Source organism: Rhododendron vialii, chromosome 7a, assembly GCF_030253575.1.
Source record: "Rhododendron vialii isolate Sample 1 chromosome 7a, ASM3025357v1".
Lineage (NCBI taxonomy): Eukaryota > Viridiplantae > Streptophyta > Magnoliopsida > Ericales > Ericaceae > Rhododendron > Rhododendron vialii.
In genome coordinates this window covers 40,681,624-40,699,616 of record NC_080563.1, presented here as the reverse complement: position 1 = coordinate 40,699,616, position 17,993 = coordinate 40,681,624, and the positions used below count along the sequence as shown (strand labels likewise).

Sequence of the window (17,993 nt, the reverse complement as noted above, 5' to 3'; positions counted from 1 at the left end):
GACGAAAAAATTCGTCACTATGAGTTTCATCGGTGACGAAAATTTTCGTTGCAAAAGTCGTTTTCATATGGGAAAAAAATCCTTCTTTCTTGCTCCTGCTAGGTTTCGAACCCGAGTTTATTGAGTTTTTCGCGCAAGCTCTAACCAACTGCACCACACACACTTTTCAGTAAATATTTGAAATATCTAATATATAACATATATGTTTTACATTAAAATATATTTTGAATGCAATTTTGAACCTTTAAACATTAAAATTAGTAATTTTGATAAACATGAAAGTTGTAGGCAATTGAGTTATTGTTCAAACACAATTTGAATTATCTCAATCGGAGTTTTTAATAAAGAGTTATGTCCGAAATACATTTAGTGACGAAGCGCAATTTATAAATTTCGTCACGAAAGGTACCCATTTGATGACGAAATATATTTTTCGTCCCTGAAAGCGTTAAAATGGTGACGAAGTTATTTTTCGTCACCAAAGTTAAGCATTTGGTGACGAAAAAAATATTTCGTTACTAAATTGGTCTCATTTAGCAACGAAATATATTTTTTGTCACCAAATGATTATCTTTGGCGACAAAAAATAATTTCGTCACCTTTTTTAAGCTTTTGGTGACGAAAAATGTATTTCGTCGCCAAATGGGTACTTTTGGTGACGAAAATATTTTTTTCGTCGCTAAATAGGTATAATTGATGACAAAATTATTTCGTCACGGAAGATGTCAAAACGGTGACGAATTTATTTTTTCGTCGCCAAATATACTCATTTAGTGACAAAATTAAATTTCGTCGCCACTTTTTCGTCACCAATTTTGATTTTTCTTGTAGTGCTAGAATCTGTGACCAAACATCTCACAAAAAGTGACATTGCAAAAATAGGTGTTGCGGAGTTTCCAAGTGCAGCAAACAAAAAGGGCACAGAGTAGATTGGCCCTCTGGAATCAAATTTCTACCCAAAAGCACAGAATGCGTAGCCACCTTGGATTGCAAAGCCATCCAAGCGAAGATTTCCACCTTAGGAGGGCTAAGGTTCTTCCACAGAGCACCCAACACCGGATTTCTTGAGTGCTCATTGCTTTCCCATTGATTGTACACCGATTTCACCGAGAACCGATTATTCGAGGTCCATCTCCAATTCAAGAGATCATGACAGCACGAGTCCAGAAAAATTGGTTGTAACTTCTGCTTTAATTCCTCCACTTGAAAAGATTTCCAATTGCGTAAATCTCTACTAAAAAACAGATTCCATCTATCCATTCCAATACCACCTGAAATTGCACTGACAACTGCTTCTTTTTGACTAGAAATTAGATACAGACGGGGATACTCCTCCCTAAGAGTTGTGTCCCCCAACCATACATGGTTCCAGAAAGAAATCTCCAAACCGGAACGAATTTGGATTCGAAAACCCTCCAGGATGATACTTTCGATACACGAGGACGTTTCCCAATTGCACATATATCCCGCCAAAAATTTGAGGCCCTACCAGAGATTGGCATACTAGGAAACCAGCAACCCTGCGTTCCATATTACGACCACTTTTGAACAGTGCAAGGAACACTGATATTGTAGAAACAAAGAAAGACAAAGACAAGTTGTTGTGATCAATGTGTTTGGATTTGTTCGATGCATGTGAGTTCCACGAAGGCACTGTGAAATTAACATGAATCAACAGTTCATTAATGCATGTTTGCCTGTGTTTGGCAAACATCAACGGCGGACGCAAAATTTGTACTCAGCAACAGGGGCCCGAATTACTTTTATTTTTACATTAATAAAAAAAATGGTCTACTATATCAATATTTATACTTACTATATTTCGTTGAAGAAGACGAGATTGGGTACATGATATGAGCAATCGTAATTAATTCTATTATCACGACCGGAAAATGGTTGATAACTTGAAGTTTTAGGGGTCTTTTTTGACACATATATAAAAACTTTATCAATTTTTTTTTCATTGAAGAGACTTGCAGAGGCGATCGTATGGAACTTTTTAATATTAACCTGAAATATAGGATAGTTAGTGGGATAATTGAAAGGTGTGCGGGGACCCGGGCCTCTGCTTGCACCCCTCGGTCCTCCACTGGGCCAAACATTATTGTTTTCTTAACTAGGAAAAAAAGGAAATAGCGTATCATTATCACAAATAAAACAGTGCAAGCGAATGATGAAACAAAAAAAATGCACTGATCTTGGCCAGTACTACTCAGTTTTTGGACCCAGAAATAATCAGACCAATGTTTAGAATCAGACAAATTAACCATAAATAAATTCAAGTCGGGTCGGGTCTAATTCTGTTAAATAAGGAATTTATTGATTCATTACAAAAGCTTTTACATTGACTCTAATTCATGACCGCAAATACCTATTTTTATCATTCTTGAATTAGTTGAGGTATGCCTAAACTGGCCCGGATACTTGATTAAAAAAAAAAAACTATTTCTATGATCAGTTTATTGCTTTTTGGAGTATGTATCTACTATTTCTATGATCACTTGGTAATTTTTTTTACTTTTATCCTAATATTTTTTGTAATATCCAAGACAAAGTCCAAAAAATTGGCTTTTTGACTTTATCTTTGATATTTTAAAAATATTTAGATAAAAGTCATAATTTTAACTATTCCGATTCTTTTTATCGAGACTAATCAATAATCCACAAAAGTTTATCACAAACACGAGAAAATTTTGAATAAAGACAAAACCAAAAAGCTCCTTAGCAGAACTTAGCCAAAATAATACTGAAAATTTTATAAGTCAGTCTCACTCGCTCGCTTGTTTTACGTCACAGTTAATGACTTTTTTTTTACACTATTTTCAAGGTGCCTAAGTTCTCTACCCAGGTTCTTCGAAAACTTACCTTCTGCTTAAAATTCTACGTCTTTCTTTTCTTTTCTTTTCTTTTTTTATACCCGGGAGTTTTCGCAGACCAACAAGTTGTTGATTACAATTTTTTGTTGTCTTCATTCAATTTTTTTGTGTTTGCTAGTTTGCGTCTAATTTTTATGTAATATTGTCCCGTCTCGACAAGAGGAATCGAAAGAGTTAAAAATTATAATTTTTACACAAATATGTTGCGGAATATTCAAGGAAAAACTCAAAAACTCGGCAACATCCCCGGGTCCCAAACACTAGTTCTGACTGAAGCCATGTCGTTCTGAAAAAATTGGGATAAATTACAAGTCAGTCCAAAAATTGCCCTTTAATTCTCATTAAGGAGTATGACCCATTTTTATTTACTTTCAAGTCTAGATAGGAAAGTGCGGGTTTGTCTTTGATGGTGCATTTTTAGATTGCTTGGACTGGCCAATAATTTATCCAAAAAATTGACGTTGGCTGTATCACCGACCCTAAAGATTGCAGCATACTCAAGACCAGCCCAATAAAGCAATAACCAAATGGGCTGATAAAGACCCAGCCCAGCTCAATTATACACGGGCTAAAAACAACATTCCCAACCCATCTTCTTTCTTTCTTTCTTTTTTCCACTCGATAAATGTCGAGCCTACTCCTAAGTCCTAAGGGAATGGGGAAGAGATACCATTAAGCGGCACACAGGTGGGGGCCGTGGGGCAAGCCTAAAGGATATCAATCACCACACCAAGCACTCACGCTCCTGGCGATAATCGAACCCTCACATTCCACGTGGAAAGGGTAAAATCGTGAGAATGTGTCATTGGGTTATAAACCCGTTGGCCCACCCTCTTCTTCAAGCGAGCCTATCATACAAGCACACCTCATTTATTACTATATAGTATCACTTTAGATTTTAGACCGACTAAAAAGTATCCAATTGGAGCCCTAGACTTGAAACTTGCATTACTAGCAACCCTTTGACAACGTACATGCTGTAAGTAGCAAGTCTGTGCATACATGCATCGATCAACAAACCGGTGGGCCTCATCTTGAAACAAATCAAAGGGCGCTAGAGGTTTTGTTCAGTAGTTAACTTCAGAATTTTGTAATTAGTCAAGGTGCACTTAACGTGGCCAGAACGTAAGGCTATAAAAAAAAAAATCTTTAAACGCAAAAGATTGTTGGATTGAAAAATAAATTACATCAAATGGTTGGAGGAGTTTACTCTCATTTGCCTTTCAAAAGTAATTCAACTTTCCATTGTTGGTAATGGATATCGTGACTTATTTATAATAGACGACTTTTGTTAGCATGTGATATGGTTGACGGTTGTCTCTAACCGTCAAAGACTTGTATCTAATTACATATTTACACCAACAATTATTTCTTAAATGCTTATATAACGTGACACTAATACGATACCAAAGTTGTGCTCTTCGTAATGATATATGATTAGCACCTATTTTACAAATGAAGACACAATACACAAGGTCATCATGGTGCTATTTTTAACAAGTGCAATTAATTTTTCTCCAAAGTAGGATTCCCATGAAGTTTGTCTTTATATACGTTTTAAAAGTCTCCAATCTACTACGTTAATGGTTCCTTGCCAAAAAACATGAATTAAAAGTCTCCAATCTACTACGTTAATGGTCCCCCGCGACAAACTTGTTTAAAAGTGTAACAAATATGCAGGTTATCTGTGCACAATCCGTGCATAGATTATCTGTGTGGACAGACTTTGTGTAAAACAAATTTTTGAGCCACTAGAGATTTTGTTCAATCGTTAATTTCAGGGTCCTATAATTAGTCGAGGTACACTCAATGTGGCTATAAAAAATAAAAAATAATCTTAAAACAAAAAAGATTGTGTCTTTCAAAAGTAATTCAACTTTCCATTGTTGGTAATGGATATCGTGACTTATTTATAATAGACGACTTTTTTTAGCACGTGATATGGTTGACGGTTGTCTCTAACCGTCAAAGACTTGTATCTAATGATTCTAATTACATATTTACTGCATGACCAACAATTATTTATTATATGCTTATATAATGTGACACTTATACAATACTAAAGTTGTGTTCGTTATAACAATATATAATTAGCACCTATTTTATAAATGAATACACGATCTACAACATTCATCTTAGTGCTATTTTTAACAAGTGCAATTAGTTTTTCTCCAAAGTAGGATTTCCATGGAGTTTGTCCTTAAACACGAATTAAAAGTCTCCAATCTACTACGTTAATGGTTCACTGCCAAAAAACGCAAATTAAAAGTCTCCAATCTGCTACGTTAATGGTATGCCGCCAAAAACTTGTTTAAAAGTGAAACAAATACGCAGGGCTATTCGAAAAAATATTTTGAATTTAATGAACAACTCAAATCATTTTTTGAGACCTGAAGTGGGCCACGTGAAGCAATCTGTGCACGATTTATGCACAGATTATCTGTGTGAACAAACTTTCTATAAAACAAATCTTAGGACCGCTAGAAATTTTGTTCAGTCGTTAACTTCGGGGTCCAATAATTAGTCGAGGCACACTCAATGTGGCCAGGGCATATGGCTATCAAAAAATTAAATCTTAAAACACAAAAGATTGTTGTCTTTCAAAAGTAATTCAACTTTCCATTATTGGTAATTGGAATCGTTGCTTATTTATAATAGATGACTTTTGTTAGCGCGTGATATGGTTCATGGTTGTCTCTAACCGTCAATAACTTGTATGTAATTACATATTTATTGCCTGACCAACAATTATTTATTATATGCTTATATAACGTGATCACACTAATACATTATCAAAGTTGTGCTCTTCATAATTATATAATTAGTACCTATTTTTTCAAAAGAAGACACGATCTACAACGTGTGCTATATATTTTTAACGAGTGCAATTAATTTTTCTTCAAAGTAGGATTCTCATGAAGTTTGTCCTTAAACACGAATTAAAAGTCTCCAATCTACTTCGTTAATGGTTCACCGCCAAAAAACACAAATTAAAAGTCTCCAATCTACTACGTATAGTTCGCCACCAAAAACTTGTTTAAAAGTGTAACAAATACACAAACAAAACAGAATAAACACCAAGTAGGATGTCAACAAGCCTACAATTTAAATTGAGCGCAAGTACTCAAGAATTAGAGGGGGTGAAGCGTCAAGCCTTCAAATAATCATCATGTTTAAAACACAAATGAAAAGAGAAGGCAGAATTAAAAGCTCAACAAATAGATTGATTACTGTAAAAAATTTACAAGAGTAATTAGTTCAATAAGTGTGTACGAAAAGAAAAATTGTGGATATTTTTGTGAATATGATGTTTTGCCGTACTTATTTGGACGCAGCGTGCAATTAATATAATTTCATTTTTAATAAATTACTACTTTTAATGGTTCAGATTTTTGCTTAATAAAGAAGCTAGAAACACAATTTGTGAACACAATCGTAATCGGAGCCGTCTAATATGTTTGTGAGCTCACATGCATCGGAGCCGTCTAATATGTTTGTGAGCTCACATGCATCGAATGACTTCTAAATGCAATTGTGTTCGTAGCACTACTCTTTATTTAAAGACTCTTCTCGGGAAAGAAAACAAGAAGAGTTTTTTTTTTCCCTATATTATTTGTTTCTTTCCTTTTAAAAGAACGAAAGAATCTCTTTGGTTTTTCTTTCCTGTTCATGAGAGTCGAACTTATATATTTTACGCTTTAAAGAAGCACTACACAGGCATTGGGTCAAGGACTCAGGGACTCTGCCAAGCGTTTGTCGAGCGTATATGAACTGTTCATCTCGACAATTAATAGTTCAGACATATTTGTTATTTTTTACTGATAACAATTAATTTAGACCAATAAAAAAAATAAATATATCTGAATTATAAATTCCGAGATGCACGGTCTGAATACGCTCGGCTGCTTTCGCAGCACCTCCCAGTCCTCGGGTCGAGGCCCACGATTTAATTGCTTTCTTCTCGTGTGGGGCAAATAATCTACATGTTACGTTCGTTATTTTCCCTTTCCAATATTCGCTTTTCATTCACCTTCACCTCTCTAGCTTTCATGTTCAGAAGCCTCGACGCTAACGTGCGCATCCTCGGAGTATTCGACGACGCCATTGGCGCCACTGCTGCCGCAGCTCCCACACACAGGTCTGTTATTCCTTGTACATTTCCTTCGAAAATCGCTTCCTCTGCTACACTGCATAAAACCCTAGCTTTTTCTTCCTATAATTAGAAGTTCACACTTGTAAGTAACACAGAAGTACACGCATAATTGGGCTGTACACAAGTGTATCTGAACTTAGGGTTTGGATTGGATAACCTATGTTTGCCTAGCCTTGGATTGGGATAAACCTTTGTTTGGTTGGTTGAAGGGGAGAATTTTTGTATGAGATACGAACGTTGTTCTGAACCCTAGGTTTGTGTCTCCGAAGACCTAGGGTTGACAAGATGGAATTGGAGGAGGAGGAGAAGAATCCTGGTTCTAGGAAAAGAGCGAAGGTGAGTCAGGCCGGGTTGGATTCCGGTGATGATGAGCCGATTAGGTCATTGTTTAAGCTGAAAAGCAAGAGAAACCCTAAGAAGGTTAAGACAAAATCGAAAGGGAGTGATTTGGGGGATGTGAATGAGGATTTGGGGGGTATTGATATGGATGATACATTGGCTAGTTTTAGGAAGAAGCTGAAGGATCCAAAGAAGGAGATTGGATGCGGCCAGTATCTGAATGGGGATGTAAAGGGTGGAGGTTTGGCAATTGAAACTTCGGATAAAGAGAAGGCAAGTAGCAAGGGTGAATCTGATGGGAGCATTTGTAAAGAATCAGAAATTAGGGTTAAGGAGAAAGTTAAAAGATCCAAGAGTGCTTCCAAGTCTAAGAAAAGCGGAGGTTGTACTGGGGAAGAGTCTAAACCTGTTATGGATGATTATGCAGAAGATCCATTGTCTACCTTTATACAGAAGCCACAATCAGGTTTGGCAACGAAATCTCGACCATCTTTGCTATCAAAACAGAAAGAGGGAAATCACGCTTCCAGGAATGGATTGACCTCTTGTGATGTCTCATCTGGTTATAACGTGCGTTTGGAGTATCCTGAAGCAATTGCAGATGATTCAGTTCCAATTTCCGATCTTCAAAGGTCTCAGTCCTGCTTAAGTGCATGTGATAGTAAGACTGCACGGCTTAAAGAAGGAATAGTGGACAGACAGACAGGTGACATTCCTGATGGAAACCCGATGGAACCCTATGGCTCAGACCATCTTGATGATGGGTATTCCGAGGAGTTTCTCTCTGTTGAGATGAAAAATGATTGTTCTCTTCCAAGTCAGGTGTCAACATTGAGAACCAAGAACATCAAGGGTGGAACGAGGAAAGCTGTTGAAAAGTCTGATTTGGTTTTTGATGCAGATGTCGAAAATGCAGGGTCTGATGGTTGTGATGCTTTCTGTCAAGTTTCTGGTACTTGCATTGAGGATCCAGAGCTTGCTTCATCCTATTCACATAAGGAGGATGCCACAATATCCGAGAGGTTCGTTGGAATCCGCAAGGCCAACGAAGCCTCTTCTCCATCCATCACACCTGGTCAAAATGCAAGTTATGCAGAAGATAAAGGTCATCTGTGCGATCAAGAGTTTAATGATAAGAAGCAATTGGAAGTACAACGTGCTGTGCGTAAGGCTAAAAAGCGCAGGCAATGGGACATGGCTTATGAGGGGGATGCTGATTGGGAGTATCTGATTCATGGGCAAGGTTTTCTTGAAAGCAACCTTGCTGAGAATGATGATCAGTCATCAAGAGCAAGACCAAACTTCAACTCCTCTTCTAATGCACTTACAGAGGCTGAATATGGGGAAATATCAGCTGTATCCGTTGGACTGAAAGCTCGGGAAGCTGGTCCACTTGAGAAGATTAAATTTAAGGAGCTACTGAAATGCAAAGGTGGGCTTCAGGAATATTTGCAATGCAGGTTAGTTTTCTTTATCATTGGAGCACATTCCGTGCGGTCTTGAGCTTAGTTGCCAAATCATGAAAAAAAACATAACGGGTGTCAAATTAACGTGTAATTGTTTGAAAATGCAACCTATATATGCAAAAGACAATTGTGTGGTATCATTTTCTTGACATCATCTTGTCGGGAAGGCGCATTGTCACCTAGAGGAAGCTTCTTCTGATTTGGAGGTTTCCATTGCAGTAGCATTCTTCCCCTTTCTTAATTTTGTAGCTGTTCTAGGGTTGCATTGAATTTATAATTTCCAAAAATGTTGCCATACTTTGAGACAAATGGATTTAGAATGTATGCCAAATTTACCAAGTGATTCCATCATCGTAGTGGAAATGTACTTTGAATCAAATCAAAGGCGAGGCCTTTGAGGATTATTTAAGTATCTTGAGTAATCACTTCTCACCTTTTGTGGTGGCATTAATCGTTGGTATTTTACCTTTTGTAGAATTTTGTTGACACTTTACACTCACCCGTTCTTCCCTTTGTTTTTTTAATTTTGATTTTGCCTAAACTAATTTCTTATAGAATTGCTAACATACAGCCAAACCCAATGAGTTGAATAACTCATCCAACACCAAATATTTGGATTGTCAGATTATTACCAGGCAAATAGTACAACATCAGGAGCCTCTATTGTACCTAAATGCAGTATCTCAACTCTGAAGGGAACTCCTTATCGGGAGTGACTTTCTCAATGTGAAGAAACTAGATCAGACCATGACAGAGAAATGTAACTTTGACCATGCAAGCATTTATATCTGACGTAGTAACATCTGAATTTGCTGTTAAAAAAAAAGTAACATCTGAATTTTCCGAACATGGACAACACGCCCCAACTAATCTCATCCTTCGCTGTCTCTGAAGAAATGATTTTATTATACCTGCACCAAGGAGCTTGAAAAAAGCAGAAGTTTGCCCCCGCGATATGCTTTTAGACTAAGCACTTAATGCAATGTAAAAAAAACATAAACCAAAGAATCACCCATTTTCACCTATTGGACAAATTCAGAAGAAATGAAAATGGCAGGCATATAAATCTAGTTAAGTCCAACAATGGACAATAAAGATGGAGAACTATGACAGGAACCAGATATGAAACCATCAGGGAATGAAGAAGCCTACACTGGAGAAGATCCTCTTAGCTCCAAACCCTTGAATAAAAAGGCGGGAAGGAGTTAAATCCTTTATGGCCTAAACAGAAAACCTGATAATAGTACCTTGAATCCTAGTGACTGCACTTAGAATTATATGTTCTGGCGCATGTAAATCTACTTAGTCAATGTGTCCCAATTGTTGAGGGATTACAATGCCTCACTCTTACTTTATATGCAGTGATACACGGATGAGGTGTTTTACCGCTGGCTATTGGATCAATGAATAAAGTTGATAATCAACCATCGGTCTTCCGTACCATCCAAACCAATGGTTTCACTAAAAATGTTACTTTATTGCTAAATGTTGCTCTCTCTCTCTCTCTCTCTCTCTCTCTCTCTCTCTCTCTCTCTCTCTCTCTCTCTCTCTCTCTCTCTCTCTCTCTCTCTCTGCGTCTATGTGTGTGCGTGCATCCTCACTCTCAGCTTGCAGCAATCCCCGCCAATAGTCAACATCCTTACTCTTTCACAAAACATTTGGCATCCACGGCATTATGTTTTTATATTTTCTCCTCTTTTTCTCATTAATAGGGGAGGGAAAGCAATGAGATTCCTGTCAATAAGTCGTGGTGGTTAAAATGATATGAATTCAGTATATTTATTAGATTACATGGGCTGACCAGAATGGCGAAAAAGTATCCTAGTAGCCAACCCAATTGATTGGATACAAGGCTTAGTTTGCTTTGCTTTGTTTTTATTTTATTTTATCATCAATAGGGGCATACACGAGCATCTGTGTGTAGATAGAGGTACATGTATCTATATGGAACCCTTTTTTACCATCTATATTGTGCCAATTAATGCGTGAAGTTCTCTCTCTCTCTCTCTCTCTCTCTCTCTCTCTCTCTCTCTCTCTCTGTGTGTGTGTGTGTGTGTGTGTATATATATATATACATATATCTATATTTGGGTATATATTTCTCTTTACGTAAAACAAGTTGCACTTGCTTTCGTTTTATTTTTTATTTTCTCCAAACGTATTGATCATTCAAAGTTGTATTATTCCCCAACATTTTCAAGCGTCCAATGTCTCGGTTACAAACCATTAAGAGGCATTAGAACATCAGTGGAGTTCGAACATTGGTTAGAAAGTTGTGAGCTGCAGCGTTTCCTTCCCTGTCCTCTATTCCCTCATTAATTCATTATGAATTGTAGAAAGGAGACAGAGAAAAAAATTGTTCTTGGTCTTACAGTCTTACCTGTGGAGACCTTTCGAAGCTTACTTTCAAGACATCAGTCTTTGTTTCTCCTAGTAGATTTTTGGGTCAAATTTTGACTGAAAAAGGATTTGCTTGCGGGAGGTTTTCATTTTTTGGGACCTAAAATGCATGTCAGATATGATTTTGACAGATCCAAATGGAGGAAGTCTAATCTTCTGTCACTGTCTGATGTTTCCAATTGTAGATGGTATGCTGTTTGGTTGTGTGCTTAAATAATTGACATGTGCTATGCAGGAATCAGATCTTAGGCCTTTGGAGGAAAGATGTGAGCCGTGTCTTGCCTCTCACGGAGTGTGGAGTCGCTGCTAATCCTTCAGCGGATGAACCAACACGTACTTCTCTAGTTAGGGAGATATATGCTTTTCTGGATCGAAGTGTAAGTTTCTATGCTGTTATTCCCGTTTTTGCTTGCAAAAGGTGATATGTTACTTGTTTCTTGTGTTGTTTCAGCTTATCATATGTTTATGTCGCCTTCCCCTCCCCACTCCCATTTCCTTATGAATTGAATTCATTTTCTTTAGTTTATTCCTACTACTAACAAGTTTTTCACCAGGGTTATATGAATGTCGGGGTTGCTTCAGAAAAGGACAGAGCAGAACCTAGTTCCATGCACAATTTCAATCTTTTGGAGGGGAGAAACATTGGGGAAAAAGCTAGGGACACTGATGCCGGTCTCTTGCAACTTGGAAAGAAGATTATTGTCATAGGTGCAGGCCCAGCTGGCTTAACTGCAGCCCGTCATTTGCAACGCCAGGGTTTTTCTGTTACCATACTTGAGGCTAGGAATAGAATAGGGGGTCGCGTTTATACGGATCACTCATCTCTTTCAGTTCCTGTGGATCTTGGAGCTAGCATTATCACGGGAGTTGAGGCTGATGTTGCTACAGGAAGGAGGCCTGATCCTTCTTCATTGGTTTGTGCTCAGTTGGGCCTTGAGCTGACTATATTGAATAGTGACTGCCCTCTTTATGATGTTGTTACGGGCCAGAAAGTCCCCGCAGATTTGGATGAAGCCTTGGAAGTAGAATTTAACAGCCTCCTTGACGACATGGCACTGCTTGTTGCTCAAAAGGGTGAACGAGCAATGAAAATGTCTCTTGAAGATGGTTTAGAGTATGCCCTTAAAAGGCGTCGCACGGTTCGATTGGGACGAAAGGGGATGATGGGAAGTGAATTGCATAATTCTGTGGATGCCTTAGTTCATTCTGAAGCTGGTGTTGATGGAAAAGTTTCAGAGATCCATAGCTCTGAGGAGATTTTGAGTCCTCTTGAGAGGAGGATTATGGATTGGCATTATGCCCATTTGGAATATGGTTGTGCTGCTTTGCTTAAAGAAGTTTCTCTTCCTTACTGGAATCAGGATGATGTTTATGGAGGTTTTGGAGGAGCTCATTGTATGATTAAAGGGGGTTACGGCACTGTTGTTGAATCTCTAGGGGAGGGACTTTGTGTCCACTTGAACCATGTGGTCACAGATATTTCATACAGCACAAAGGATTGTGGAGGAAATGATGACCAGGTTAACAAAGTTACAGTTTGTACATCAAACGGTGGAGAGTTCTCAGGAGAGGCAGTCTTGGTCACAGTGCCACTGGGGTGCCTAAAAGCTGGAGCCATCAAATTTTCACCTCCATTACCCCAGTGGAAAGAATTATCTATCCAAAGACTTGGTTTTGGTGTACTTAATAAAGTGTTTTTGGAATTTTCCGAAGTCTTTTGGGATGATTCTGTTGATTACTTTGGTGCAACTGCAGAAAAAACAAACATGAGGGGCCAGTGCTTCATGTTTTGGAATGTCAAGAAAACTGTTGGGGCGCCTGTTCTTGTTGCCCTGGTTGTTGGTAAGGCAGCTATGGATGGTCAATATATGAACTCCTCTGATCATGTGAATAACGCCTTAACAGTTCTGCGCGAACTTTTTGGAGTGGACGCAGTCTCGGATCCAGTTGCGTCAGTAGTGACAGACTGGGGAAAGGATCCTTTTAGCTTTGGTGCTTACTCATATGTTGCTATGGGTTCATCTGGAGACGACTATGATCTATTGGGTAGGCCAGTTGAAAATTGTGTGTTTTTCGCTGGTGAAGCCACGTGCAAGGAACATCCAGATACTGTTGGCGGTGCAATGATTAGTGGTCTTAGGGAGGCTGTGCGAATGCTTGATATACTTAATACGGGGTATGATTATACAGCAGAAGTAGAAGCAATAGAGGCTGCGGAAAGACATTCAGACGGTGAAATGAATGAAGTTTGTGACATTGTGAAGAGACTTGAAGCTTTTAAGCTCTCTAATGTCGTGCACAAGGACACTGTGGATGGGACCCAAATTTTTACTAGGGAAGCTTTACTAGAAGAAATGTTCTCTAATGCTAAAACTACTGCTGGGCGTTTGCATCTAGCCAAAGAGTTGTTGAATCTTCCCCTAGAAGCTCTGAAGTCCTTTGCTGGGACAAAGGAAGGGCTCAGCACGCTCAACTTATGGATACTGGTATGTGCATCCCATAATTGGCTATTTCTGCTACTAACCCATAGGTAGTACATTTGCTAGAATTTTGGCATTTGATAATTCTGTGTTCAAATTGGATCATTTGTGACAGGATTCGATGGGGAAGGATGGTACCCAACTTTTGCGTCATTGTGTTCGCGTTCTTGTGCTTGTTTCAACTGATCTCCTTGCAGTACGTTTGTCAGGTATTGACTGGTGCTTCTGGTTCTGTTTGTTGGAGTTGCACAGAGGAACAATGTATGGAAAACATACATATACACGAGCCTGTTAGGTTCTAACTTGGTTCTGTTGTGGTCAAAACAGTCCTGGGGGTATCTAGGATAAATTTCCATAAGAAGTAACTTTACTCTTCCATCGCCCTCTAAAATTATGGGCTCGAACTTGCTTATAAAAAGTGATGGGGCTAACTGTTTCACATTTCTTGGATTTATGAGGATAATGAAGGTGATTATGTCGTATCCCACTTGAGATCTTTCCTTCCATCATGAAGTGTTTTAGTTAGCTCAATATAACATTGGCTTTTTCTTTGTGGCAAAAGTCTCTTGTTGCTGCTCTTCATCGGTTGCCTATTCTTTTAGTATTATTTTGGCGGCGGGGTCATTCATGAATAACAAGTATTGTTACACTTTTAAGTTTGATCCATTGAATTTGAACTATAGGTCGGCCTACCAACATTTAAGTCTAACAGCATCCAAACTGTTCTGCTCTAATTTTCCCTTAGTCATCCATACATGTTTACACTGCTATTTGTCAAATTAACAGATGCAAAATGTTGATAGGTAGTGTATTATATTTCCTAATCTGTTCTGTCATATCTCTTTGTTCTAGGTATTGGGAGAACTGTAAAAGAAAAAGTTTGTGTACATACTAGCCGCGACATACGTGCCATAGCAAGTCAACTAGTGAACATGTGGATTGAAGTTTTTCGCAAGGAAAAAGCTTCTAATGGTGGCTTGAAGTTAGTGAGGCAATCGAGTGTTGCAGATTCTTTAAAAAGCAAATGTCTAGCTTCAGGAAAGCCACCTCTGCGCATGCATCATGGTCCACCAGAGAGTAAAGAAAGTTCACAGATTTCGGCATTTCCTGGAAGTCATTTGCCTCGTGGTGCGAACCTTAAGAGAGAGAATATCAAGTTGGAAACCAGGGCTGACTCAAAATTGGAGGTTAAGTTATCAAGGTCTCAAGGTTCTGTTGGTAGAGATAATGCCAAGGGCGAAGAAGGCCACAACTTTTTGATGTCTGAAGAAGAACAAGCTGCCTTTGCTGCAGCAGAAAAAGCCCGAGCGGCAGCTCTTGCAGCTGCTGAGGTTTGTTTCTCTTGGTTTACTCTACTGCAGTCGTATATCACTTTCGCAGCCATTTTTATGGGTTCTAACCTTTATATGTCTTACTCATGTTTTTTAGAAAGTGCTGGTTGAGAAGTGTTTTGGTGTTTTGGTGTTTAGGCATTGCGATTGCAGTAACCCTTTTTCTTACAGTCCGTCAGTCCCTCTAATTGGTGGTCGATCTTTTTCATTTTGAGATGTCCCAAATTTCTAGTCCTCTTTTGAAAGCCAAGGAGTAAAAAATGCATAGTTTTCCAAGATTATTGCCTGTAATGGGCTGAGATTGTGATCAAAAGTCTGAATAAAGGGGCAATGATGCAAATACTCATTTGTCAATTTGAATTCAAGGTCACTCATCGTAGGTCCCCTTAGAAGTCAGAACTCTCAGGAGGGACCAACATAAAGGGACTGAGGGAGTATATAGGTTTTGGGTGTTTCTTTCCACATCTTGAGTAGGATATAAGGTTCTTTAAACGGTCTTGCTATTGTCAGCCCACTGGGCTGACAATAAACAAACTAAAAGACAAGAAAAACACGTATTTCTGTGTACTTTATACACCCTTTAAAACACATTCACACTCTCATTATTGTCAGCCCATTGGGCTGATTTTAGAATTTTCCTTCTTTAAAACCAAATGCAAAACCTAGGTTTTCATAATCATGAACATCGTAGCTACTTGCCGATGTCCTACGCAGCCATTACTAAACTCCGAGATTTCACTTGAGCATGCAAATATTTGTTCCTGGAGGACTGTCTTTACTTCTCCCTCTGTGCTTCTTTCACCGTTGAAAATTCTTTGCGCTCCAGATGTATTGTTTTGCTTACGTAAATGGCAATCTGGCAATTGCAGGCATATGCGTCTTCTGAAGCCAAGTGCAACACATCGTTGCCACTTCCTAAGATACTTTCATTCCATAAATTTGCGAGACGGGACTCACGTGAGCAGTACACACACATGGATGAGTCTGATTTTAGGAGGAAGTGGTCTGATGGAGCCTTGGGAAGACAAGAAATTGCATCAGAAATAGATTCTAGGAATTGCAGAGTTAGGGATTGGTCTGTGGATTTTTCCTCTGCCTGTGTCAACATTGACAGTTCAAAAAGGTCAATTGATAACCTCTCACAGCGGAGCCACTCCAATGAGATTGCTTGCCAATCGAACTTTAGAGGGAACTCACCCGAAAGTGCAGCTGTCGACAGCAGTATATTTACCAAAGCATGGGTGGATACTGATGGTAGCAGTGGGATAAAAGACTGGAATGCCATTGACAGATGGCAATCTCAAGCTGCTGCTGCTGATTCTGACTTCTTCCATCGGGCTATGCAGTTAAGGGATGAGGAGGATTCAAATATGAATTCAAAACGACCTACACTTAGACATGGACAATTGCCAAATGAGAGCTCTGTTTCACAAGTTACGGTTAACAAAGAGTTGGTTGGAAATCAACCGAAAGGGGTAGAGCATATTAAACAGGCTGTTGTGGATTACGTTGCATCGTTGCTCATGCCGCTTTATAAGGCCAGGAAAATTGAAAAGGAAGGTTACAAGTCGATAATGAAGAAAACTGCAACCAAGGTCATCAATGTCATTAACATCATTGTTACTACTACTACTACTGTGGAGTTGCATTCTTTCTTTCTGGTTTTGAGTTAGCTTATTTCAATTGCCCCCAAATTTCAGGTCATGGAGCAGACCACAGATGCAGAGAAAACCATGGCGGTTTATGAGTTTCTAGATTTCAAGCGAAAAAATAAGGTTTGAATATATAGAAGGCTAGCTGCGTTCAGTTAATTTTCAACCCGTTTCTTAATTTTTTTGGAAATCAGTTGGGCTGATTAATCTTCATTGCTTCAACTACTACTTTTCCTTTGCTTATCTTTCCATAGCTCATCTTTCCGGTATTAGTTGTTTCCAATCAAAGAGGATGACATTTTCCACTACAGTTTTTTTTTTTTAATCTGTACCCATTCCGGTAATTACTGCCCTCCCCATTTTCTGACATAGATTCCCACAAATCAAATGTAGCCCTGGTGGTGTTTATTAAAGTTTTCATTCTGTTTAGATTTCTTAAGATGTGTTCCCTGTGTATTTATGTGCTCATGTGCTATGCAGATTCGGTCTTTTGTCGACACATTGATTGAGAGACACATGGCAACGAAACCGGTTGTAAAACCTCAATAGACCTGAGGATAGACTGGTGACAATTTTGTATGCCTTTGGTACAAGAGTAGCAGAGAACATCTCTTATTGCCTACTTCATGAACAGAGAAACTGGTCAATTAGTGGTATTGACATTCCAGAGGGTAGCTTTGGGCCGAGTTTCTCAATTTAAATACGCCTAAGCAGAACATCCCCATCATGCTGTCACCAGTTGGGAAGGTGCTGCAGAATAGAGGAGACAGGTTTCTGTAAGCATGAGACCCATTCAAACGTGTTCCATCCAAGTTTTGTAGTTCATTCTGCATCATTGTCTTCAAGCCTTCAATTCTGTTTGAAGATAGCATCAGGATACTTGCAGGGGTTTATATAAATTTAGTTTTACCGACGCCAACATATAATATGCTGGCGTTGGGTCAGGCGACCCCATGGAAAAATCATTACTGCTACTATGGTACTAAAAAAATTTATGATTTGTTAACATTTGACACCATGCCATGAGGTATGACCCCAACTCCTTAGGTAGTTGCACCCAACTAAAAAGGTTCATGATTCGGGGAATACGGCAAGCAGCTCTATGGGTTTTTTCCCTGATAAATCAGTTATTGAAAAAGGAGGAGCATTCTATTAATGTGAACGGGTTTATAGGTTCAAGGTTTAGAAAAGAATGATTGGAGAAGTTTTTGTTACTGTGCAATTTGACAGAAAATATTACTCCTATCCTTCAGAGGTTTATGTCTTGATATAGGATTTCACTTAATTAAAAGCTAC

At 38.6% G+C, this 17,993-nt stretch overlaps 1 protein-coding gene across 1 annotated transcript; it reads left to right on the top strand.

Moving 5' to 3' along the window:
- Nucleotides 1-6,834: 6,834 nt before the first annotated feature.
- LOC131334443 (lysine-specific histone demethylase 1 homolog 3) lies at nt 6,835-17,703 on the top strand. Its single transcript, XM_058369451.1, has 8 exons — nt 6,835-8,828; nt 11,470-11,611; nt 11,789-13,720; nt 13,830-13,923; nt 14,567-15,045; nt 15,915-16,640; nt 16,746-16,820; nt 17,178-17,703. The coding sequence occupies exons 1-8, from the start codon at nt 7,315-7,317 to the stop codon at nt 17,244-17,246; spliced, it is 5,031 nt and encodes a 1,676-aa protein (XP_058225434.1). The 5' UTR covers nt 6,835-7,314; the 3' UTR covers nt 17,247-17,703.
- Nucleotides 17,704-17,993: the final 290 nt, after the last annotated feature.